This window comes from Notolepis coatsorum (genome assembly GCF_963971535.1).
Source record: "Notolepis coatsorum genome assembly, chromosome: 17".
In the NCBI taxonomy this organism is placed as follows: Eukaryota; Metazoa; Chordata; class Actinopteri; order Aulopiformes; family Paralepididae; genus Notolepis; species Notolepis coatsorum.
Window position 1 is genome coordinate 82,575,330 of NC_140181.1, and position 25,000 is coordinate 82,600,329.

Sequence of the window (25,000 nt, forward strand, 5' to 3'; positions counted from 1 at the left end):
AACTGGTATCTATCTTCTTGTCTTCTCTGGAGAAGACGATAAGCTAATTTCCCAAAATATTGGCGTGTTCTTTTAAGTCTGAGAAAAGCGCTATATAAATGTAATGAATTATTATTATTATTATTATTATTATAGCTATGGTATCAGCAAACACTGCAACAGGAAATACACATTTACAATGTCTGGTGTCAAGTTAGAAGGCGTCTATAATGTACGTGTAGCAGTGATTGCACTTGTGCACTCTGTTGAATTTTACTCTAAACGTGACGTATCTCCATCCCGTGGCCTAGTCGACGGTGGAGAACCTGAAGCTAGAGAACGACCACCTGAAGACGGGGAGCGTCGTCAACCTCTCCGTCCTCCCTGGGCCCACCTGTTCCACCTCGCAGCCCTCGGGCCTGGCCTCCCTGCTGGGGCCCTCGCCGCTGGGGCCCTCGTCCAGGCAGACCATGAGCATGTCCCTCACCAAGTCCTTCAGCCTCAGCCTCAACGACTGTAAAGATCCAGGTGAGAAACACGCTCACATACAAACACGTCGGAGTCGGAGTCAGAAATGTCTTCATCGCCGAGTAAGCTTGCACATACAAGGAATTTGTCTCTGTCTTTTGGGTTTATCAACATTAACAGACAATTAAAGTAGAATCAAATAAAATGGGATAAATAAAATAAAAAAATAGAAATACAATAGAATAGAATATAGGACGGGGGTGTACAATTGTGCAGGATTGTAGTAGAGTATATACACTAAATTTGAATAAGAATACAGTGCAATTGTGCAGTGTTGTGCAAGAAAATATGTAGTCCAGGAAGGGTGTGTTAATGTGACATATTGTGACAGATGCTTACTTCTACTACATACTGTACTTCTCAGATGGTTGCATAGTAGATGTGGGGAAACCCTAACGCTCTCTCTTATTCCTCTCTCTCTCTCTATCTCTATCTCCCCGTGCAGACCTGTCTCCGGTGGACATGCCGAGTCTGTCCTGCCAGCGGGACGAGGTGCCTGTGCGAGTGCTGGTACGCGTCGGAGACCAGGAAGAGGTAAGGATGGAAGACATAAGACATGAGACATAAGACAAGCCTTTGACGTGTAGAATATTCTGCATTGCATGTCAGTCACGCACCCCCTCTCTCTGTCTGTAGGAGAGTAAGGAGCAGCAGGACTTCTACCTGGGCTCAGTGCTCGTCAGCGGAAGAACAGACTGGGCGTGTCTGGACTCACTCATAGCCAAGACCTTCAGAGTAAGTCCCAACACTGTTTATCCTCAGTTCACTTTGAAAACGTAAAAGAAATGTACGCCGTTGAAATGTCCTCTCTGCGCTTGACCCATCCCGTCGTCCTTTCCCCAAGGGCAGCCGGGAGCAGGCCGCGCCCGGGGACCAATCCAAGTGCTCCTGTCCGTCTTCATCAGGGACGCGACAGCGTTAGCGATCTGTTCTGCATGTTTTTCCATTGGTGTTTTAAAAGCGGGAAACCCTTGCGAGCACGGGGGGAGGACATGCAAACTCCACACAGAAAGGCCCGGGAGATACCCACCACCTTGGTACCTGGCAACCCAGCAACCTGGTCCCCAAGCGGGAATCGAAACCCAGACCTTCTTGCTGTGAGGCGACAGTATTAAGCACTGCACCAGCGTGCCCCCAAGTGGTTCTACTGTGCCGTTAGTGGTTCTAAGTCTTGGAACACACAGACGGCGCGTCGTCTCACTTTTCATTTCGGCCTGGGTTAGGACAGCCACATGAGCTGTGTGGGGCAACTGCTGCGCTGCAGAGATGGTGGCCGTGTCTCTGTGATCAACCAGTCGATCGCAAGACGATCTGTAAACCCAGGCCAAGACACGCAATCACACTTAGGCTTGCTGTTTCAAGTTCAAGTTTCAAGTTTGTTTATTATTTGTCACAACAAAATACAGGATACTCTTTTCCAGTTTGCAACTGGAATCCCAACTAATCCATCGTCGTGGCTCTTCGGTCTACCCTCTTCCGTAGGCTTTCCCTTTGATCCACACCTCCGGAGCCAATTCCTCCTTATTTAGCTGGTTTCTGAATTAGATTAAAGATTAAGATTAAACTGGACTTCGAAGAAGTCTTTATTCATGGACACCTTGCAACGTAGTCACGCAGCCACACACGCATGTGATGGGCAACACACATAGGTGTATCTCCTGCTTACAACCACCACTGATAATACTGCGAGATTTCGTCAAACTTTGTTGAAAATGAGTTTAGGCAAGAGACCCCAAGAGGCCGAAGAACTACTGTTTCCACACAGAACGGGAAGAGGATTATTTCATCATGTAGAATGGAAAATGCATTTGCCATTATGTAACTGCTACTTACCGGTGGGGGAAAAAAGGAATTTCGAACGGCATTTCCGCACTCACAAATCATTCGACGAGACATATCGAGCCAATGGTGAACTGAGAGAAAGAAAGGTGCACAAACTGAAATCCCAACTAGTCACAGAGCCGGGTTGTGGTGGCAAAGGCAGCTACTTCCTGTCCTGTCACGTCAGCCACATTCTTGCCCAAACACGAGAAATCATTGTGAGATATTCAAATGAGATATTCAATGACACGCGATGGCTGTTCAATTTGGCTTTCCTCATAGAACCGACAGAGATGCTGAACCGGGGCTGAATGTATGGCTGCAAGGAAAAGACACAGTCATGTTCGCAGACATGTGACGGACATGATCGGCTCATTGCGGTCGTTAGAAATCGGACTAGCAATGAACTGCAAAGACTATGACCTGTGCTGCTTTCGGCAGCACTGGAGTGACGGGGGGAAAGGTGTACCGCAGCTGGACAGGAATGTTTGCAGACTTTGCTTCCCTTACGCCTGTTGTTGTTGCATACAGTACATAAGCTGCCCATATGGCCATCTAATGGATGCAGAGCGTGTTGGATTCATCACAGACAGGATGGGATAACTATTTGGCCTGGACATCACTGCGTGTTGGATTCATTGCAGACATGATGGGATCACTATTTGGCCTGGACATGGCTGCCGTGGAGATGATGGCTCTGCAGGCCAACCTTGCTTTTAAAGCTGTTGCAAAGCCCATGGAAATGGGAGGATTCTGGGAACTGCAGGCAGCACAAGGAGAAGTATGGCAGCATCAAGACCTGATCGCGCTGTTCGCGTCTTACCCCTGTGAGTCTGCGTTTTCTCACATGAAGGCTTTCAAGTCCAGTTCAGTTCAGATCCACGGTGACAGAAGGCCACCTGGTGGCCTCTTTGAGAACTGCAACCAGCGGCTACAGGCCCTGACTTGCATGGACTTGCTTGTAGCTCCCAGTACCAATTCTCACGCTAAAGGAGAGCCACAGAAGACACGGTTGGACAGGGTTGTGCAGTAGACCAGGCATGAAAATGGAATTCACATCAATGGAATGACGTCACTGCTATATATTCATTATTTTTTATCTGCGACAGTGGGTCAGGAGATAGAGCTGTCGTCTGGTAATCGGAAGGTTCCCGGTTTTATTCCCACTCCTCCCGGCCAGTGTGTCAAAGTGTCCTTGAGCAAAACACTTAACTCCTAATTGCTCACGATGGGCAGGTTGGCACCTTGTATGGTCGCCTCAGCCGTCGAGTGAATCTGTGAGTGAATAGGTGAATGTGAGGAACAAGAAATTGTAAAGTGCTTTGAATAAAAGCGCTATATAAATGCACCATTTACCATTCATATCGTACAATACTTGAGTTCTCAAATAACGCAGCAGAGGTTATGTTGCCTGTGTCAACCAGAGCTAACAGTGTGGCTGTGAAAAGGTCTAACCATTTGTAGTTTTTTGTTGACACTTTTCTTCTATTAACTACAGTCGTCTTTCCTTTTCAGGACTACATAACCCAGGTGGACCCTACAGCCAGCATGGGGTTGTCCTGTGATTCGCTGCACAGTTACCAGCTGACCCAGGGAGAGAGCAGAGTGATTGGAGGAGACAAGCCCCAGGCGTCGCCCTCTCGTTGCCTAGGCAGCGGCCCGGACCGCATCCTGGTCACTCTGAAAGGTCAGCGGAGACTTTAAAGTTACAACCTGAACACAGTGTGACACCTTAAAGCTCACCACAGTCAGGACAGCCCAAACCAGACACACCGTCGACTGAAAACACACTTCGTACTGTCTTTTACTATCATGCACTTTGCCACTAAATACTCTTCCTTGCCTATATTACTACCTAGTACCTACTATACTAATAGGTCTTTACTACAGTTTAAGTTCATTTGGATCCCCATTAGCCACAACAGTGCTGTGGCTATTCTTCCTGGGGTCCATAACATGTAAATACAGTTACAGACTTTATACACTCACAAACATTCACATGGCATACAGACAAATTAAAACAACAATACATACTCCTAATCAAATTCATAATACAATACAAAGATACATACTCCTAATCAATTCATAATACAATACAACAATACATACTCCTAATCAATTCATAATACAATACAGCATAATATACAATTTAGCTTTTTCATACATTATCTATGTTTATATCAACCAATTATTCAATCTTCTAATAATATATCCATATCAGACACATACATTTAAATGTACGTACACACCTTTAATATCTATTAGGGATACTATGCACTCAACACTGCAGCACCCAAGTTCAACACTGTTTGACGAACATTGTTACTCAGCTGAAAGAGTTGTACCCTTCCTGCTGACCTGTTGTAGTTCTGACCAAGTTCTGACCTGTTGTACAGAACTTGTAAGTCGCTTTGGATAAAAGCGTTAAGCTAAATGACTAAATGTAAAGCGTCCCGTCTTTATCTTTGAATTGTTTTAACGTTCAACGTTTTCATTCCCCCATTCCCCCAGGCCTGAGAGAGAAATGTGTGGACTCTCTGGTGTTCGAGACTCTGGTTCCTAAACCCATGATGCAGCACTACATCAGCCTGCTGCTCAAACACAGACGCCTGTTTCTGTCTGGGCCCAGTGGGACGGGGAAGACCTACCTGGCCCAGCGCCTGGCCCGGTACCTCCTGCAGCGCAGCCGGCCCGACTCCCCCGAGGCCGACCCGGAGCCCTCCCCCGCGGGCCACAGCACCGCCGTCACCTTCAACATGCACCGCCAGTCGCACAAGGTACACCCCTCCATGTTCTGAGCCGCTTTGATCCCGTCGGGACAACAGGACCACAGTGGCTCGGGAGGTAGAGAGCAGTCGTCTGGTAACCTGGAGGTTCCCGGTTCGATTCCCGCTCCTCCCGGGCAGCGTGTCCTTGAGCAAGACACTTAACCTCTTAATCCCGATGATGGTGTGCCTCCGCCGTCTGTGTGTCAATGTGTGAGTGAATGGGTACAATGTGAGGAACTAATTGTAAAGCGATTTGGGTAAAAAGCTGTTATATATTTACCATTTACAACCGTTGATTTTGAAGTGTTTTTTACACATCAATTCAAATGTTGTCTTTGTTTTGTTTTGTATACATGCACGGGATATTGTTTAAATCCTCAAATCTAATCCACAGGAGCTGCAGCTGTATCTGTCCAACCTGGCCAATCAGATTGACCGGGAAAGCGGTGGAGAGCTGCCATTGGTTGTTATCCTGGATGACATCAGTGATGCGACAGCCACCAGTGAGCTAGTTAATGGAGCACTCACCTGCAAGTACCACAAGTGGTAAGTTCTTGTCAGTCGTTTATTCACCAGAGTCCATCTATTAGATTCACAATAATATGCATGTATTTTTTCTCCCTACTACTCTTTTTTTAATCTTGTATTTCATTACCACTGGGGGAAGTTATTGTGGTGTAACTTTCAATGAAATGTGCAATACACATAAGGTTCAAGTTCAAGCTTTGTTTTATTTGTACATTACTTGTATTATTACTATAATTATTTGTACATGTACATGTACATTATAGTGAAATGCTTGGTTCTGTATGACCCTCCTGAAATGGTGCTTCATACAGTACAAAGTAAAAGAATAAACTACACAAAATATACAATATACAAAATAAAATGAACAAAATGCAAACATTTGGTAGGAAGAGGTAGTGTGAACATTTTAGGAATAAATAGATAAAATATTGTGTAATGTTTAAAAAGGGTTTAAAGTAGGGCTGTCAGTTTATCGCGTTAATTAGATTAATTAATTACACATCCTGTAATTAATTAGATTAATTTTTTTAATCGCCTGACAGCACTAGTTTAAAGTGTCTAAAGTGAATGTTAAAGGTGAATGTTTAAAGTGAGTGTGTGCTTGTGGATGTTGTGTGCAATGAGTGTAGAATGAATGAGTTAGTGTTACGTAGAGTCCGCATTGAGCATCCTGATGGCCTGGGGATAGAAGCTCCTTTTGAGTCTCTGTGCTGGCCATGAGTCTCTCTGTGCTGGCCATGAGTCTCTCTCTGCTGGCCATGAGTCTCTCTGTGGTGGCCATGAGTCTCTCTGTGCTGGACATGAGTCTCTCTGTGGTGGACATGAGTCTCTCTGTGCTGGCCATGAGTCTCTGTGCTGGCCATGAGTCTCTCTCTGCTGGCCATGAGTCTCTCTGTGGTGGCCATGAGTCTCTCTGTGCTGGACATGAGTCTCTCTGTGCTGGCCATGAGTCTCTCTGTGCTGGACATGAGTCTCTCTGTGCTGGCCATGAGTCTCTTTGGTGGACATGAGTCTCTCTGTGCTGGCCATGAGTCTCTGTGGTGGACATGAGTCTCTCTGTGCTGGCCACGAGTCTCTCTGTGCTGGCCACGAGTCTCTCTGTGCTGGCCACGAGTCTCTCTGTGCTGGCCACGAGTCTCTCTGTGCTGACCATGAGTCTCTGTGCTGGCCATGAGTCTCTGTGGTGGACATGAGTCTCTCTGTGGTGGACATGAGTCTCTCTGCGCTGTCCATGAGTCTCTCTGTGCTGTCCATGAGTCTCTCTGCGCTGGCCATGAGTCTCTCTGTGCTGGCCATGAGTCTCTCTGTGCTGGCCATGAGTCTCTCTGTGCTGGCCATGAGTCTCTCTGTGCTGGCCATGAGTCTCTCTGTGCTGGCCATGAGTCTCTCTGTGCTGGCCATGAGTCTCTCTGTGCTGGTCATGAGTCTCTCTGTCCTGGCCATGAGTCTCTCTGCGCTGGCCATGAGTCTCTCTGTGCTGGCCATGAGTCTCTCTGTGCTGGCCATGAGTCTCTCTGTGCTGGCCATGAGTCTCTCTGTGGTGGACATGAGTCTCTCTGTGCTGACCATGAGTCTCTGTGCTGGCCATGAGTCTCTGTGCTGGCCATGAGTCTCTCTGTGCTGACCATGAGTCTCTCTGTGCTGGCCATGAGTCTCTCTGTGGTGGACATGAGTCTCTCTGTGCTGGCCATGATTTGATTTAAACAGCCTTGTCATTGTTTCAGCCCCTACATCGTTGGAACGACCAACCAGCCTGTGAAGATGTCATCTAACCATGGACTGCACCTTAGCTTTAGGTAAGCACAAAGGCAGGGGGAAGCAACAGTTGTGATTGGAGGATCAAGAAAAGAGGGCAGGGTTTGAGATAGGTCCATTTGACTTGACATCACATACAGAGCTACTTTTCAAGCTTGCATGTAACATTCACAACATCTTTTCTAACCTCCATTCTCCCCCCCCCCCCCCCCCCCCTCAGGATGGTGACGTTCTCCAACAACGTGGAACCCGCCAACGGGTTCCTGCTGAGGTACCTGCACCGCAAGGCCGTGGAGGCGCAGCAGAAGCAGAAGCGGGAGGAGCAGGACCCGTCGGGGAGCCCGGCTCTGCTCGTCGTGCTGGACTGGGTGCCTCAACTCTGGTACCACCTCCACACCTTCCTGGAGAAACACAGTACCTCAGACTTCCTCATAGGTGAGCGAGAGAGGGAGGGGGACGATCTCAATACAGAATCCAAAAGTGTGGGGGGTACAGTGTATCAAAATATGGTATGGCTACTGCTATTAGCATAATGTTTAACTGGTGGTACGATATGGCTACTGTCGGGTATTCTTGAAAGAACGTGAGACTACAACTGTGAACTGATCTGGTCATTTATTTACCATAGCCATAACGTACGTTAACTTCCTGTTAGGGTTAGGGTTAGGGTTAGGGTTACCTTGAATTCCCCCCCTACACATAGCCCCAGGCTCATTCCTATTGGCCGGCTCTAACCTTACTTCCTGTTCGTCATAATAGACCCGGCTCACATAGATGGTCTAAACTAGGATAACACCACAGCTACTTCTTTTAGCATAATGTTTAAGGCTCATTTTAATTGTAAAAAAAACTTTTAAATCTTAGATAACCAAGCTTGTGTAGTGTATGTCTATTATATATATATACTATATATATATATATAAATCTATAATTAGAGCTCTGTAATTGTACATTTTAACGCATGAGGGATAGAAAATCAAAACGAAACGTGGCCTCAAAATCTAAATTCTCATTAAATCTGAAAACGTGCATATCGTTTCACCCCTAGTGGGGAGAGGGCTGGGATACGTAGAAAAGGAGGACAGACGACGTGGAGGAACTTGGTGGAGGAACAGTGAGAAATTGGAGATAGGGAATGTGTTGAAGCTCTTGGTGGTTAGAACATTCAGTCAACGATACAGGGCGTCTAGTCGGGACACGGGAGGCAGGAATGTCCTTTGAGTTTTATTGTGAACTAAATGTAGACACACAGATGCACAGACACACAGAGATGCACACACACACACACAGATGCACACACACACCGAGATGCACACACACACACACACACATACACACACAGAGATGTACACACACACAGAGATGCACACACACACACGCAGATGCACAGCCACACACACACAAACATACAGATGCACACACACACACAGATGCACAGGCACTAGTACTATTATGCTATTAACCATTACTATTGTGAAGAGGAAACAAAAGACATCAATGTTACATTATTTAGTCTATACTATCACTATAATTAACATAAACCTCACGAGTGGGACTGACAACTTACTATAATACAGGAGATAAACAGTGATAAACAGGTACTAAATACTATAATCTACAGCAGAGATTATACTCAATAGGTTTGACATGTGAAATGGATAAAAAAATCACTTGATAAAACAAACAAGTTTCAAGTTTTGTTTTATTTGTCACATATAAGGTACATGTACATTACAGTGAAATGCTTGGTTCTGTACGACCCTCCTGAGATTGTGCTTCATACAGTAAAAAAAAGTTAAAAGAATAAGGCGCTTTTCCACTGCATGGTACCTACTCTACTCTACTCTACTCTACTCTACTCTACTCTACTCTACTCTACTCTACTCTACTCGCTTTAGGTACCTGGTACTTCGTTCCTTTTCCACTGCAGGTACTAAAATAAAGTACTCAGTTTGTCTCCGTGTGGGGAGGCGGGGCTGCTGGTGTACAGCTGAGAGCTCCATAGCTCTGTGAGAGCTCCAGCATACTGAGCATAGCTATGTCCGTGAGCTAGTAGGCACAAGCCAGAGTAAAACACAGTTTTCAATCAATCAATAACAACATTAACGAGACTCTCGTTGTGTCTATTCTGCTAACGCTAACGTTACCTCTCATTGTGTCTATTCTACAAGCGTTAACGTTAGCTAGGCTGTCTATGCTAACGTTAACGTTAGCATTAGGCTAACAAGCTGTAACGTTACCAGTCGCGTCTATTTGCTAACGTTAGCATTAGGTAATAACCGGTTTAAAATGGATGGTGATTACCTCACGTTGTGTCTATTCTACTAGCATTAACGTTACTCATACAAACAATCAATAGCGAGTTATATTGATCACGTTATGTACGATAGCCATGCTAAAACGCTAGCACAACATTAGCACCTAACCTAACAACAAGCTTAAGCCTTAACAAGTCAGCGATCTTTTTGCGAGACTAAACTCTCCGCTCGGTGGCAAATTGTGTTGATGTCGGTTTTGTTTAATCAATAAATGAGGCAGAATACACAGTGACTGTATCGTTTGTTTATTGAACTTGTGCCTGCTGCAACGGAGTGCAACCATAATGAAATCCTATGCGAGACATTCAAGATGGCGGCTTTCTGTTTTCGTTCAGACTCTCCAAACAGTGACGCGTCTCTCTTCTGACCAATCAGTGGTCTGCAGTTTTTCACGTGACTTTTGTGGTACCAGTTCTACCCGCTTGGCTCGCGCTTGGAACCAGGACAGAACAGGGACTAAAAAAGTACAGAAAAAGTACCTGGTACCAGTACTTTGGTAATGGAAAACCGAAAATACCGAGTAGAGTAGAGTAGAGTAGAGTAGAGTAGGTACCATGCAGTGGAAAAGCGCCATTAGTAAAACTGGTAAATTGCTGTAAAAAAACAGCTGGTAAAATAAAAACATTACTATATAAATCACCAACAATACCTAAACATCTTTATAATCCACACATTTAGCACTTACTTGTGGTCATGGACGCACACAAACTGAGGACATCAAGTGAGACCTGGGCCCTCATTTATCAATGGTGCATATGCACAGATATGTGCGTAACCCGTGCGTACGATCATTTCTAAGCAAAGTGTGGGACTTATCAATTTTAACGTGTGCTTCACTTTGTGCGTATATATACGCACAGCTCAGACCGTGCGTACCTGGCGCCCAGTGGTAGAATATGAAGACTGCACGCACCATGAGACGGACTTTCATGCATTAGTTTACTTTCAACACTGACATGTTCATATGATCCGTAATTCATTATAGTTCATTGTAAAATAGCGACAGTAGTGTAATTATTGTCAAACCCTATAAATAGCATTTGGAATAGGTCTTTCTTTCCGAAATGAATGCAGCATGGTTTATATATAACGTTATCGGAATACTACGGAGTGCACTGACTGCGCTCCGCGTAACTCAACTCGTTATTATTTTGCGCATAGATTGCAGAACTACGGGAACGTTTTGATTATATTTAAAAGGCTTTGACATTGTAAAACGAAATAAGTGGAATTTCGAAGCTGTAAGCAGAATACAAGTCATATGAACACCCACGATATAGTGTTCTTCCCCATTCCTACTGTATAAGAAAGAATTAAAAAAACGCATTGCAACAAGAACAGAGGTTATTTGTTGAGTTTATGTGTATTACAAAACCCTTGCAATAAATGTGTCTTAAATGGATGAAAAGCATACATGCTCTGGATACAGGTAGCATATATCGTGTGGGTGATATGACTTGTATTCTGCTTACAACTTCGAAATTCCACTTATTTCGTTCGTTGGCTCGTGGGTCAACTCGTCCGAGCAAGACCTTAAAGTGAGGAAGGCGCTTGCGTGGAGGGCTCTGAACGGCATGACCAGTGTGTGGAAATCCAACCTCCCCCGTCAAATCAAGCTCAACTTCTTTCATGCAACAGTTGAGTCTGTCCTTTTGTATGGCAGTGAATGCTGGACCTTGAAGCCCACCCTGCAGAAGTCCTTGGATGGGTGCTACACCAGAATGATGCGTGTGGTGCTCAACATCAACAGGGATGAGCATGTCACTAATGCAAACTTGTATGGGGGGGTGCTAAGGGTGAGCGAGAAAGTGGCAGTCAGGAGAATGAGGCTGGCAGGTCACTGCCAGAGACATCATGAGATGCCAACCAGCAAACTTGTGCTGTGGGAACCAACACACGGGCATCGATCACGAGGACGTCCCACATTAACCTACGTGGACGTACTCAGGAGAGATGCGGGAACAGAATGCACCGGCGAGCTAGCCAGATGCATGGAGGATCGGGATGACTGGAAGCACCGATGGAGGGCCCGTCTGAGGACGACCTAGATAGAGTACATAAAATAGCCTATAACATTATAAAGGATATAGGCTATAGCAGGGGTTCCCAAACTTTCTTCCCCGAGCCCCACGATTCCTTGGAGACATATAGGAATATGATATAGGCTATACATGGGTCCGTCAGCGAGGAGATTTAGCCATTGAGAATAGGCTATTATGGCCAAACGAGGGCCTATAGCCTATAAATATTATTAAATGTTTTCATAAGCGTAAAGATACAAGGACAACAGTTATATTAACGATCAAGTTAGTATACTGTATGCAGGCTTCGCGGGGCTCCGTGTGACGTGTCTGTGCCACATGCTGCGTTATATGCAAATTACTGTTGCATAATGTAGGCTATGCTGTTATATATAATTTATATAGGCTACCTACCGACATCAAAATAGATTGTATGCCTCTACAAATCATATTAAACCATGCAGGTAGAAAATTTACGGAAAATCCGTTGCGATTTGAAATCAAATTGACGGAGAACTTTAATCCCTGGGTATTAATCGAACAAAACAAAAAAAGGCAGTCATATTCCAGCATGGTTATTAATGACACCAACGGCAAACAGTGGTTAACGGTCTTTATTAGTGTTTGCGCTGCCCAGGCAGCAATGGTCTTTAGGAAGTTAATAGATATCATATCCGACATCACCGTGTACACGTCTGTCAGCCTGTTGCGTATTTCTCCCATAACGCGTGTTCGCTCCGCTTAGTCCATTTTTTCACATTTCATGGGGGTGTTTCATTACCGTATATGGTTAATTAAGGGCGGTTCTATATGCAAATACATAAAATCGTGCACGAGCGCGGAGCGTAGAACAAGTGGCATTTATCAACACGGAGTACTTGCAGGTGTGCGTATAGGACCTGTGTACGCACGTGTGATAAATCCCGATTTTTCTGTGCGTACACACATTCTAAATTCCGTGCATAGGAACGGAAATAGAACACTTTCTACACATTGTTGATAAATGAGGGCCGTGATGTATTAGAAACTGACTGACACCACTGACATGTCCAGGCATGTTCTCATTATGAAGCTGCTCTCTACGGAAAGAAAAGGGGGGCATTGCCTAGCAACAGGTTATGTCTCACTGTCCTTTTGTCTACATATTATTCCTTGCGCCTTTTGCACAGGGAAGGAACAATGAGGTAGAGGAGGGACTGGTTCTTGGACATTAATCCTTTCACTACCACACTATAGAGGGTTAACCAGTGGTGCAGTGGTCCATCTGCTTTTTGAGCAGGAGCATGCGATTGCGCACGCACATGCACGGATGTGCACGCGTGTGCACACAAGAATGTCTACTCGACTCTTGGACCAGAGTTGGACCATTCACACAAATCCTGTGAATGAAATGTGTTACATTCCATTCCTAGAGGCAATTAGGCATCGTCCTTTATTCGCGAGGGAACATTTATGCGCATGTGCACGTGCATGTGACGTCATTAAAACACAGTGCAACCCCTTATGAAATCACCACTGCACCACTGGGGTTAACCCTTTCACTACCACACTACAGACGGTTAACCTTCTGTAGTGTGGTAGTGAAAGGTTAACCGTCTGTAGTGTGGGAGTGAAAGGGTTAACCTTCTGTAGTGTGGTAGTGAAAGCGTTAACCTTCTGTAGTGTGGGAGTGAAAGGGTTAACCTTCTGTAGTGTGGTAGTGAAAGCGTTAACCTTCTGTAGTGAAAGGGTTAACCTTCTGTAGTGTGATAGTGAAGGGGTTAACCTTCTGTAGTGTGGCAGTGAAAGGGTTAAAACCGAGCGGTCAGCGTGTGTTACGTGCCAGGCTGTAACATTGTACGTTGACCATGGTTTAATAATAATAATAATAATGCAGGACCTGTCGCAGAGGTCTTTTAATTGGCATGCAACGACACTCAATGTTAGCGGCACACACACACTGGAACACACACGCATTGTCTGTAGGATCGCCGATGCGATACTCCTCTGCGCTTAACCCATCCCATCGTCCTTCCCCCCAAGGGCAGCCGGGAGCAGATGAGGGCTGTGGCGAATGCTGGTTTGTGTGTGAAGAGGTCGTCTTACAAGGTGTCTGCTCCTCCTCCTCCCCCTCCTCCCCCCCTCCTCCTCCCCCTCCTCCCCCTCCTCCTCCTCCTCCTCCTCCCCCTCCTCCCCCCCCCCCCCCCCCCCCCTCCCAGGCCCCTGCTTCTTCCTGTCCTGCCCAGTGACGGTGGCTGAGTTCAGGCCCTGGTTCATAGACCTGTGGAACCACTCCATCATACCATACCTGCAGGAAGGAGCTAAGGACGGCATCAAGGTACACACACACACACACACACACACACACACACACACACACACACACACACACACACACACAGATGCACACACACACACACACACACACACACACACACACACACACACACACACACACACACACACACACACAGAAGCACACACACAGATGCACACACACACACACACACACACACACACACACAGATGCACACACATACAGATGCACACACACAGATGCACACACACACACACACACAGATGCACACACACAGAGATGCACACACACACACACAGAGATGCACAGACACATACACACACACACACAGATGCACACACACAGAGATGCACACACACACACACAGATGCACAGACACATACACACACACTCACACACACACAGATGCACACACATATAGAGATGCACACACACCCACACACATGCACACACACACACACACAGAGATGCACACACACAGAGATGCACACACACACAGATGCACATGCACTACTATGTTATTAACCATTACTACTGTGGGAGTGTGTTTCTAAATGAGGAGGAAACAAAAGACATCAATGTTACATAATTTAGTCGATACTATCTCTTTAATTAACATAAACCTCACAAGTGGGACTGACAACTTACTATAATACAGGAGATAAACGGTGAGAACAGGTACTAAATACTACAGCAGAAAGTATACTCAATAGGCTTGACATGTGAAATGGATAAAGGTTATCACTCGATAAAACATACTGGTAAATTGCTACATAAACAGCTGGTAATATTATAACATTACGATATAAACCACCAACAATAACCAAACATCTTCATAATACACAAATTTAGCTACTTGTGATCATGGACGCACAAAAACCGAGGAAATCAACACACACACACACACACACACACACACACACACACACACAAGCACTCACAGATGCAGGCACATGCACACAAACACAGATGCACACTTTACATTAAATTATAAGACGAGATATCATCTAATTGGTGGATTCAAATAAAGCATTTCAAGTTTGTATTTATAGAGAAAATACGTTGTGTATTATGTTTAGTCTATAGTTTAGTTTATAGTTTTAGTTTATAGTCTATAGATTATAGCTATTTATACAGTTAGCATAGCATAGTTTGTATAGATAGAATATACGTTGTGTATTATGTTTAGTTTTAGTTTATAGTTTATTTATAGCTCATTTAGTTCATAGTTATAGTTGATATGTATAGTTATAGTTTGTATAGATATAATATACGTTGTGTATTATGTTTACAAATCTACTACGGTTGAGGAGCCGGGAAAAACAAGCATCTCATCTCTCGTTTTTCTGAATGTATGTACATTCTGTGACAATAAAATAAACTGAAGTAGCTACATGCATAAAGACATACATAAGATTCCAGATGTTCCAAATTCCAGAAGACAACTCCCAAGACGTCATCGTGAACATCTCATCACCTCAGTTGTTTATTTTCACAGTTTTCCATCATGTCATGAGTCATGGTGTTCCATAACACGTTCCTTTATCTATGCCCCCCTCCCCCTTTCCCCCCAAAGGTGCATGGTCAGAAGTCTGTGTGGGAGGACCCGGTGGAGTGGGTGAGAGGGACCCTCCCTTGGCCCGACGCCCAGCAGGACCAGGCCCGGCTCTTCCACCTGCCTCCCCCCAGCACCGGACCACCCGGCGAGGAGAGGAAAGTCCCCAAAGACACGCCCCCTCCCAGCACGCTGGAGTCAGACCCACTGGTGAGACGGAGCACTTGTTAGTGGGAGGAATGTTTGGGTGGGTGCGGGTGCAACAGCTTGCATGCCGGGCATGCGTGTGTGACATGATATGATAGGGTGAGTTTAGTAAAAAGGAGGATGCCATATGAAGGGTGTGAACATCTTAAAGGAACACGCCAGCATTATGGGAAATGCGCTTCTTACCGTCTTCTCCAGAGTAAAGACAAGAAGATCTGGCTGCTAGCCTAGCTTAGCACAAACACTCTGCCCCCAGCCTCAAGATACTTACATTATACTCGAAGTTCACTCAGAGATGCCTTATCATTTTATATTATTTAAAATATGCCTCCTCTGTATGGATAGAAAATTATTTATATTATTTTATATAACAAAATAATATCTCTCTATAACCAAAATTACTCAACATGCTTTATTATGCCTAAAGTAATCTCTGACAAATCTCAAGAAAATAACTTACAAATCAACCTATAACAAAAGTTTTACTGGACAAGATAAATAACAAAAGAAAATGAATTAATGTTCTAAATAATACCTCTTCTGTATTAGAAAATCCAGCTTTAAAAAATATATCTTTGTATCTTTTTTTTTTCTTTTTTTTTTGATCTTTTTTCCCCCTCCATTTTCCTCCGATTTTCTCCCATCCCAATGTTAGTCGTTATGCCAATTCCCAATCCCCTTCCTGGTCGCTGCGCACTTACCCCCCACAGTCAGATCATCTGGGAGAGTGGAGGCTATCACGTGCTTCCTCCGACACACGTCCAGCCAATCAACCGCTTCTTTTCACCTGGCAGCGCGGATATTCTCCGAGAGGGCGTAGCGTGTGGAAGGATCACACTATCCCACTCAGGTCCTATCCGCGCTTAGCAGGCGCCCCGACCGAACTGTAGGAGTCGCTGTTTACAACGACCCGGACCCACCCCGCCAGCTTCTCCCACCCTCTAATACTGCCAATTGTATTAGTGTGAACGGCCAGCCGAGCTGGTGACAACCCCGGAGCTGTGAGCTGGATTCGAACAGGCAAATCCAGCTCACAGCTCCGGGGTTGGTGACGAACGCAATCTCCGCTACGCCACCTAACCGCATCTTTGTATCTTTTCAATGTAAATTATAAAACAGTAACCTCACAAAGATACTAATTTAAAATGTATAGATACTAAACCCCCCCCCCCAGGACGCCCCGGACAGGGCGTGAAAAGAGGACATGTCCGGGCAGCTTGAAGCCTTTTTACAACGCATCCGCGTTTCCGGGTTCCCGTTTTGCGCTCTGATTGGCCAGGTCATGTGACATGAGCGCCAATCGTGGGACGGCAAGTTTCTACACTGGTTAAGCTTAGGCACTCTTCGAAGTTGGTTACGGTTAGAGTTTGTCTTAGAGCGTGACGGCAAGTTCTTTCGACGGTTAAGCTTAGGCACTCTTTCGAAGTTGGTTAAGGTTAGAGTTTGTCTTAGAGCATGGCGATAGAACGCCAGGTAGTTTGCAGGCTGTTCGACGCGTAAATGGGCAAACACGCTATTGGGCGCACATGTCACATGACCTGGCCAATCAGAGCACCGGAAACGTGGATGCGTTGTAAAAAGGCTACACGCGTCCGGGCAAAAGAGGACGTTTGGTCACCCTAGGCTAGCCGATCAGTATTCTGCTTCCATTCATTTGCGCTAGGCTAGCTTGCAGCTGGGTCTGTGTGTGTTCCTTTAAACCTTTTAGCATACATTTCTTTGACTGATGAATGAAAACTGATAACATAAATCTTTATCTGGTTAGGCAACGTCTTTCAGATAATTCAGAAATGTGTCATATATGTGCCTAGAGCACTCTGTAGTCACATTAGACGGAAATACAAAAAGTTATCTACTTTCCTCTGAAACCCCCTTACATATGTGTGTTTTCAGTGTAGTACCCAACGGTACCTTTTTTCGGTACTTAACTCTCTCTGTAATAACAAATATATATATTTCAGTTATAAAAAATGTGTCCAAACTTCTCATTGTTATTTATTTAGAAAATGTTGCCATGTATTGTTGTAACACACAACAACATTATCTGGCCATCCTCAGTAAATATTATCAAATTTAGCGGTGGCCTAATGGTTAGAGAAGCAGGTTTGTGACCGGAAGGTCGCCGGTTCGATCCCCGGGACCGGCAGGAAAAATCTGCTGCTGAAGTGCCCTTGAGCAAGGCACTTAACCCCCAACTGCTCCAGTGGAGTTGCTCAGTGGCCAATCGTGTCAGACTGTGGTTGTACTGGGCAGCTCCCAGGTATGAATGGAACTGTGTGAATGTGAAGCAGGGTGTAGCTGAAAAAGAGCATCTGTACTCAGCGAACCTACCCTGGGTAAATAAAGGTTAAACAAAATGTATTAAAAAAATATATATATAAAATAATATAAAATGTTAAAATATTATATAAAAAAACATTATCAAGGGTCCAAAAACCCAAGAGACTGGACAGTAATATATATATTTGTGGAAAATGCTCCCTCTTGTCTAGTATATTACACTCTTATACTAAACATGTAAAGTTCGGTACCCAACCCTAGTTCAGTGTGTTCTGTAGCTTAACACTCTCTGTGTCTCTCTCTGTGTGTCTCTCTCTGTGTGTCTCTCTCTGTGTCTCTCTCTCTGTCTCTCTCTGTGTCTCTCTCTGTGTCTCTCTGTGTCTCTCTGTGTCTCTCTCTGTCTCTCTCTGTGTCTCTCTCTCTGTGTCTCTATTTCTCTGTGTGTCTCTGTGTCTCTCTCTGTGTCTCTCTCTGTCTCTCTCTGTGTCTCTCTCTCTGTGTCTCTATTTCTCTGTGTGTCTCTGTGTCTCTCTCTCTCTGTCTCTCTCTCTGTCTCTCTCTGTGTCTCTCTCTCTCTGTGTCCCTGCCCCTTCAGATGGCCATGCTGCTGAAGCTTCAGGAGTCGGCCAACTACATCGAGTCTCCAGAGCGAGAGGGCAGTCTGGACCCCAGCCTCCAGGCTACTCTCTGAGGCCCACGCTACGCTGCAGGTCCACAGGACCCCGGTCGCACGGCCAGTGACCCCCAGCCAAGCCACGGAACCCACGGACTCTGCTGTGGCTCACGGCGGGGGTCACCGGTGTGAAACATGGGGTCCAGACAAGAAGCTCAAAGACTGGCCGGCCTGTGGCTCAGCAGGCAGTTGATAGATGAAATGATGACCGTCAAGGACCTACAGACTGAATGATGATCTATGGACAATGGACCTGGTCTGCCCTACTATTAGAAAGATGAGGGGTGTGGGGGGGAGGGGAGACGCACTATAAAATTGCTCTTTTTAGGAAGTCTTGGTGTTCACGTCAGGAAAGATATGTCTTTTCTCTGTCTTCAGTTCAGGGGGGGGTTGTTATTGAATCTGCAAGTGCATGGTAACCAGAAGAGTATGATACTAAATTCATCCTATAATCCTATTGATCGAGACCCATCCTATCTCATTTTACACCCGCCAAGAATCCTGATTGGTGCTGATGGGATTTCTGTCAAGTCAAACACGTTGATGGATATCCACAGCTTGCCTTGTATGGTATGACTTGTCATCACTCCATTCAGCAAAGAAATTAACCTTGAATCTTAATTGTGACAACAGCTGATTTCCCTGAAATTACGACCAGCCTCTAGACATCAGCCCAAAAAAAAAATGCACTTTATTTTCTACTTGTCTGAATTGGGGTTTTTCAGGGCTGTGTCCAGTGACTGAGTCAATGGGAACGATCAGATTGGCCTAATCATGTAGTTCACTAGTAAATCCTCTAGGTGTCAGTGTTTACTGATCCATGCCTCAGCACTCTCCCAGTGCGCTATCTCACTTATCAGAGGTGCTTGGCAGGATACCACACACACTGGTAAGAGAATAGCCATGGAGTGATCATTTGTATTATTATTATTATTATTATTATTATTATTATTATTATTATTATTATTATTATTATTATTCTGCCATTATGCCATTCAATGATATTTATCAAACGTATCAGATATCAGAACTGTGAATTTGCAAGTAGCTATACGAGTGACATGCATGGGTGAACAATGAAACAGGCTTAGGGGTCAAGCTATAGAGTTAATATCATTTAACACTGGGGTTCGGTGGTCAGTTGATCAGACCAGAAAATAATACTCTTAATCCCAGAACCACAGATGTACAGAGTCCGGCAAACTTGTCTTGTCTTGTTGGCGCCAAACATTCCTTTAATATCCATCTATGGACGAAGCGAGCCAACTGGCTGTGGTGCGTTCAAGAGACATTGTGTGAAGTAAAGACACACACCTGGCTGTGGTGCGTTCAGGAGACATCACGTAAAAGACACACACCTGGCTGTGGTGCGTTCAGGAGACCTCACGTAAAGACACACACCTGCTTGTGTAACCAGTGTACCAACCACAGCTGACACTTTCTGGCTACGCTCGCTTATACTCTGTACTTAGATGTATGTTTGGGGAAAGAAAACCACACAAGATCCTCCCAACGCTAGAAATCTTTGAAATCTTGTTTTTGTAGGATTTTATACCGAGTCATCCTCACTGAACGTCATCCATATATACAGTATATATATATATATATATATATACACAGCGACTGTCATCACCCCTACCTGACATGCCATTGAGTCTAATCGTCAGCCATAGGTCGATTCATAGACAGCGGTGCTGCAGAGATGCTTTGTACTTCCCAGCCCTCGCCTCATCTCCCACCGTACCCCCCCCCCCCTGCTCGCCACGCCACGAGGCCCAGAGCGGGACGCCAAAACGAAGGAACTGCCATCCAATGGAGTGTGATCCTGTACGTTCGCATTACTCCTTTTCGACCTTGGTTCCTTCTCCCGCATATCATTTTAGGTGTTACTAATGCAGCGTCAGCTGTTGTGCACAGAGCTGGGGGTCCTGAATGGCCGCCTCAAATGGCGTCTCAAATCTTCTTAATTTGCTTCCTCCCGTCGGCTCCCGTCACTCCTTCCCGTCAGCTCTCACGTGACGGGTGAGAAAGAATGCCCCCCGCGGCGGCGATGGTACTTAACACCTTGTTTGTTTTCTCGTGGAGGCATCGATGGAGGACAGTAGCCTGTGGCCCTCCACTCTGTGACCTTTTGACCTTTTGACCTCAGACTGCCACGTGCTGTTCAGACGCCCCCCTAAAGCTTCCAAACAGGGTGCTAGTGTAAAGTAGAGACCCGCTGCCTCACACTACCTGTGCCTAAAACACACTATTTGGCCTGAAGCCGCTTGCTATAGCTGCTCTAAACGACCACACAAAAGGCCTGGTTTTAACGGGAGGAACTGTTATAACATAAGAGAACATCCCTCCCTCAACCTGGCCTGATGTCACTTTAACGATGTCACCTTAATGCCCAGTTCTACGGGGATTACATGAGCGTGATGGACAGCCAGTGTGACCCATCAGCTGGAGGGGGATGGACTGATGGTAAACGATGATGATGATGATGATGATGATGTGTGTGTGTGTATCTATGACTTGGCGATAGAATAGAGATTTGTGTATCGTGACTGAACTTGCCTCTATGTGTGATTTGACACCATGTAACACCTTACAACAAATATCGGTATGAGAGGCTTGGCGGTAGCCTGAAGGAGTGAACACAAGTGTGCTAGATAAGAGCTGCCTGGAGATGTAGACGTGTCCCTGGGGAGTTTCCCAAAGTCTTGTTTCATTGGACCTACCGTACTTACCTTACGGGGGGGGGGGGGGGGGGGGGTAATAACTGGATATCTTTGTTTTTCTTATGCAATTCTTTGTAAAGGTTTTTCTTTTTCTCTTTTGTACAGGACATCACTATTGTAAACACTGTAAATATCCAAACGCGTCTGCGACAACAATCACTAAAGTATAGAGATCTAAGAGAAGAAGGCTGGGCTCCCGTATAGGCAGAGATTGAAGGTCCCAGGTGGTCTTTTTGTATTACTCCAGCGGGATACCAACCCAAGGCTCGATGGGGGGCCTGGTAATGGAATTATGGCATGTCTCCATAACCACAGCGAATCCCATTATGTCTAACATTGCTCTGTGGACACTCAATAAAGTCATGCCATCCTTCACTTAAATGCCCGTCTTGTGTGTGTTCAGCCGTCGGGTGTCGGTGCGTAGCAGTTGACTTTTACAAGCATCGACCACAGGAGGGCGACAAACCTACATGATGATTTAACAGAACCTTGTGGCTTCACTCGGCCGTAAGCCTTATTATGACTAGAAAGACTTTGATTGATTGATTGATTGAAAACTTTATTAACAGATTGCAGAATGGGTACAATACAGTACAGCTCAATACACACAATTGTTAAGGGGATGCAGACCAGAGGAAGACGTCTTGTTTACATCAGGGTCCCCCATTTTCAATTCATCAGGAAAAGACATGATTGGTGGTGGGAATTACGGCTCTTGGAAGGGAGCCGGATCCTTTGGTTTATCCGCAGAATAATCACTAGGATAATGATAAGATTTGGATCAGATTTAAAGTTAGATACTTAAAGTAAAGTCCCTGGAAACAAAGCCTCAAATCATTAAAATGTATGTATGATATCCAACACGAGTGTGATATTAAGCGTCCACAAAAGTTTGAATGAAAAAATATAGGCCTATATTAACCCTTTCACTGCCACACTACCAAATGGTTGAATGAATGAAAACTTTATTTAACAGATTGCAGAATGGGTACAATACAGTACGGCTCAATACATACAATTGTTAAGGGGATGCAGACCAGAGAAAGACGTTTGTCTTGTTTACATCAGGGTCCCCCAGGTTAACCCTTTCACTGCGACAATACAGAAGGTTAACCCTTTCACTGCCACATGACAGCAGGTTAACCCTTTCACTACCACACTACAGAAGTAGTGTGATAGTAAAGGGTTAACCTTCTGTAGTGTGGTAGTGAAAGGGTTAAGATGACAAGACATCCCCGATTTTCGGAGACAGTTTGTCCCCGACCATGATATCCTGTCCCCGAAAACTTCCCTGATTTGTTTTTATATATATTTAAAAAAAAATGCTTATAGAAGGCAGTTAACAAATGATGCCCTAATAATGATAAAAAGTGTAAAGCGAATCAGCTTAATTTCCCTCATTACACTTCCAATTTGGACCAATCCGTCAGCCGTCCAATCAGCAAGCAAGGAATTTGTGCATTCATCAAAATGTAATATAATAACTATTACTCTGTTGGCTTTAACATTTTGAAATGGCATTACATTTGTAAAGAATGCATTAGGACATGTTTAGGACTCGAAACCCAAAGTTTCAGACTTGTGACTTGCTTGAGACTTGACTTGGGCGTTGCCAGTCTTGACTTGGGACTAATGACTTGGTTCCACCCCTGAAATTTTCTATGCAAGTGCTTCCTTTTTAGATTCAAGATTAGATTTTATTCAAATGTATGTCATTATACAGCACAAGTACAGTACAACAAAAATAAGTAAAGTGCAAATATAACAGTAAAGTGCAATAGTAATATACAACGTACAGGTGATTAAACTGGAGTATATACAAATGAGTACTACTGAGTAATAATGCTAATCAGATGTATGTACAGTGTTATAGTATTATTATGCACAGTGATACAGGTATAACAAACACAATGGTAGTAAGTAATACTGGCCAACGGTATATGTATCTAGTAAGAGTAGGTAAGGGATATGTACATACCGGTATATAGATATAGTAGACAGATAAATATATATATATGGTATATACAACATTATTGTACATCATATGTTATGTGGATTATATGCAGGCATATAAGTAAGTATATAGAAGGATTATATGCAGGTACTGTATATTCAGACAGATATGGTAAATATAAATGTATATACGGTATATATAGCACTATTGTACATGCTATCATACAGAGTTATATGGGTACACATAGTATGAGGTAGGTAGTTGTGATTATAAGATAAGATATTCCTTTATTGATCCCCTTGGGGAAATTCAGGATTCAGGATTATTTTGATTACTACGATTACAGTGTGTAGGGCCGTTGTAGACAGTGAAAGCAGTAGGTAAGCAACAGAGTTCAAAGTTCATACAGTATGGGTAATAGAGCCTAGGGTAATGGTATAGGCAATGATGTCAGAGTTCAGAGTGCATATGGTAATGGAGGGGGGTGGGCGGTCAACTTGGCACCGAATTGACAGCTGAGGGAAAGAAGCTGTTCCTGGGTTGATATACAGCATTATAGTTTGAGGTAGTTGTGATTACAGTGTAAGACAGTTGTTAGACATGTGAAGGCAGTAGGTAGGTATAAATTGAGTATATAGGCAACAGTTCAGAGTTTGTACAGTATGGGTAACAGAGTCTAGGGTATAGGCAATGAGAGCCTAATGGAGTTCAGAGGTCATGGTATGGGGTGGCGCTGTCATGATGTCAGTGATGACAGATGACAGTGGCTCCTTTTTCTGTCCAGAATGCTGCTTCTTGTGCGTCCATGGATCCAAATATGCACAACATTGATTCATTATAAACGATATTATGTGAATGGATTCTCTTATGTAACTGCCTATAAGTAAGTAGCAGGAGAACATTTACCTGTGGGTCTAATGGAGAATAATAAGTGTGACGCAGGCCGGATTGATGTGAGTGACTGCCTATGACTGAGAGGGGGGCAGACAGATTGTGCACATGCTTCTATATATAAAGCAAAGGAAGGGGTGGAGTCCCACACCAGCACGGTATATATATTGCCTAAAGTACCAGCTGGCTCCTTGAAGTACCAGCTGGCACCTTGATCCAGAGGACTGGCCATTACCTAGAGTGCCCTGCATCATGCCATCCAAACCCGCGCCCATCAAGAAGTCCCCCGCCAAGAAGGCGGCAGAGAAGGCTCCCGCGCCCGAGGCCGCCCCAGCAGAGGCACCACCCGCTGAGGTACCTGCGGAGGCCGCGCCCGCAGAAGCACCGGCAGAGGTAGCACCAGCAGCCGAGGCAGAGGCCGCCCCCGCGGAGGAAGCCCCTGCAGCTGAAGGTATAGCACTCCTGGTACCTGGAAACAAAGGCACCGTTTGTGCCAAATCATCCTTCTTAACAACTATAGTTCTAGGCTAACTTTACTCATTTTTAGATAAGGTCAAATGGCGTAGAATGTTGTTTTTAGATAGTATCAGCATATCCGCCATGTTCATTGGAAATGTAACTTGTTTCTGATTTGAGCTATTAACCACTAATCTTGAATCATCTTAACCGGGCGGCCGGGCCAGGTAACCCAGCAGCTGCCCCT

The 25,000-nt window shown here is 44.8% G+C and overlaps 2 protein-coding genes across 2 annotated transcripts in view; both read left to right on the forward strand.

Moving 5' to 3' along the window:
- nav1a (neuron navigator 1a) overlaps window positions 1-21,462 on the forward strand; it is a gene marked incomplete at its 5' end in the record, with an annotated part of 52,871 nt that extends 31,409 nt beyond the window's left edge. The window contains 11 exons of the mRNA XM_084333523.1: window positions 291-507; window positions 953-1,041; window positions 1,144-1,242; window positions 3,844-4,015; window positions 4,840-5,105; window positions 5,491-5,642; window positions 7,349-7,420; window positions 7,600-7,814; window positions 13,917-14,035; window positions 15,591-15,779; window positions 18,652-21,462. Of these exons, the coding sequence (XP_084189649.1) occupies window positions 291-507; window positions 953-1,041; window positions 1,144-1,242; window positions 3,844-4,015; window positions 4,840-5,105; window positions 5,491-5,642; window positions 7,349-7,420; window positions 7,600-7,814; window positions 13,917-14,035; window positions 15,591-15,779; window positions 18,652-18,747 (1,686 nt within the window). The 3' untranslated portion in view covers window positions 18,748-21,462. The remainder of the gene's footprint in view (window positions 1-290; window positions 508-952; window positions 1,042-1,143; window positions 1,243-3,843; window positions 4,016-4,839; window positions 5,106-5,490; window positions 5,643-7,348; window positions 7,421-7,599; window positions 7,815-13,916; window positions 14,036-15,590; window positions 15,780-18,651) is intronic.
- Window positions 21,463-24,549: 3,087 nt separating this feature from the next.
- Window positions 24,550-25,000, forward strand: part of mybpha (myosin binding protein Ha) — a gene marked incomplete at its 5' end in the record, with an annotated part of 40,581 nt that continues 40,130 nt past the window's right edge. The window contains one exon of the mRNA XM_084333524.1: window positions 24,550-24,748. Coding sequence (XP_084189650.1) covers window positions 24,550-24,748 — 199 coding nt within the window. The remainder of the gene's footprint in view (window positions 24,749-25,000) is intronic.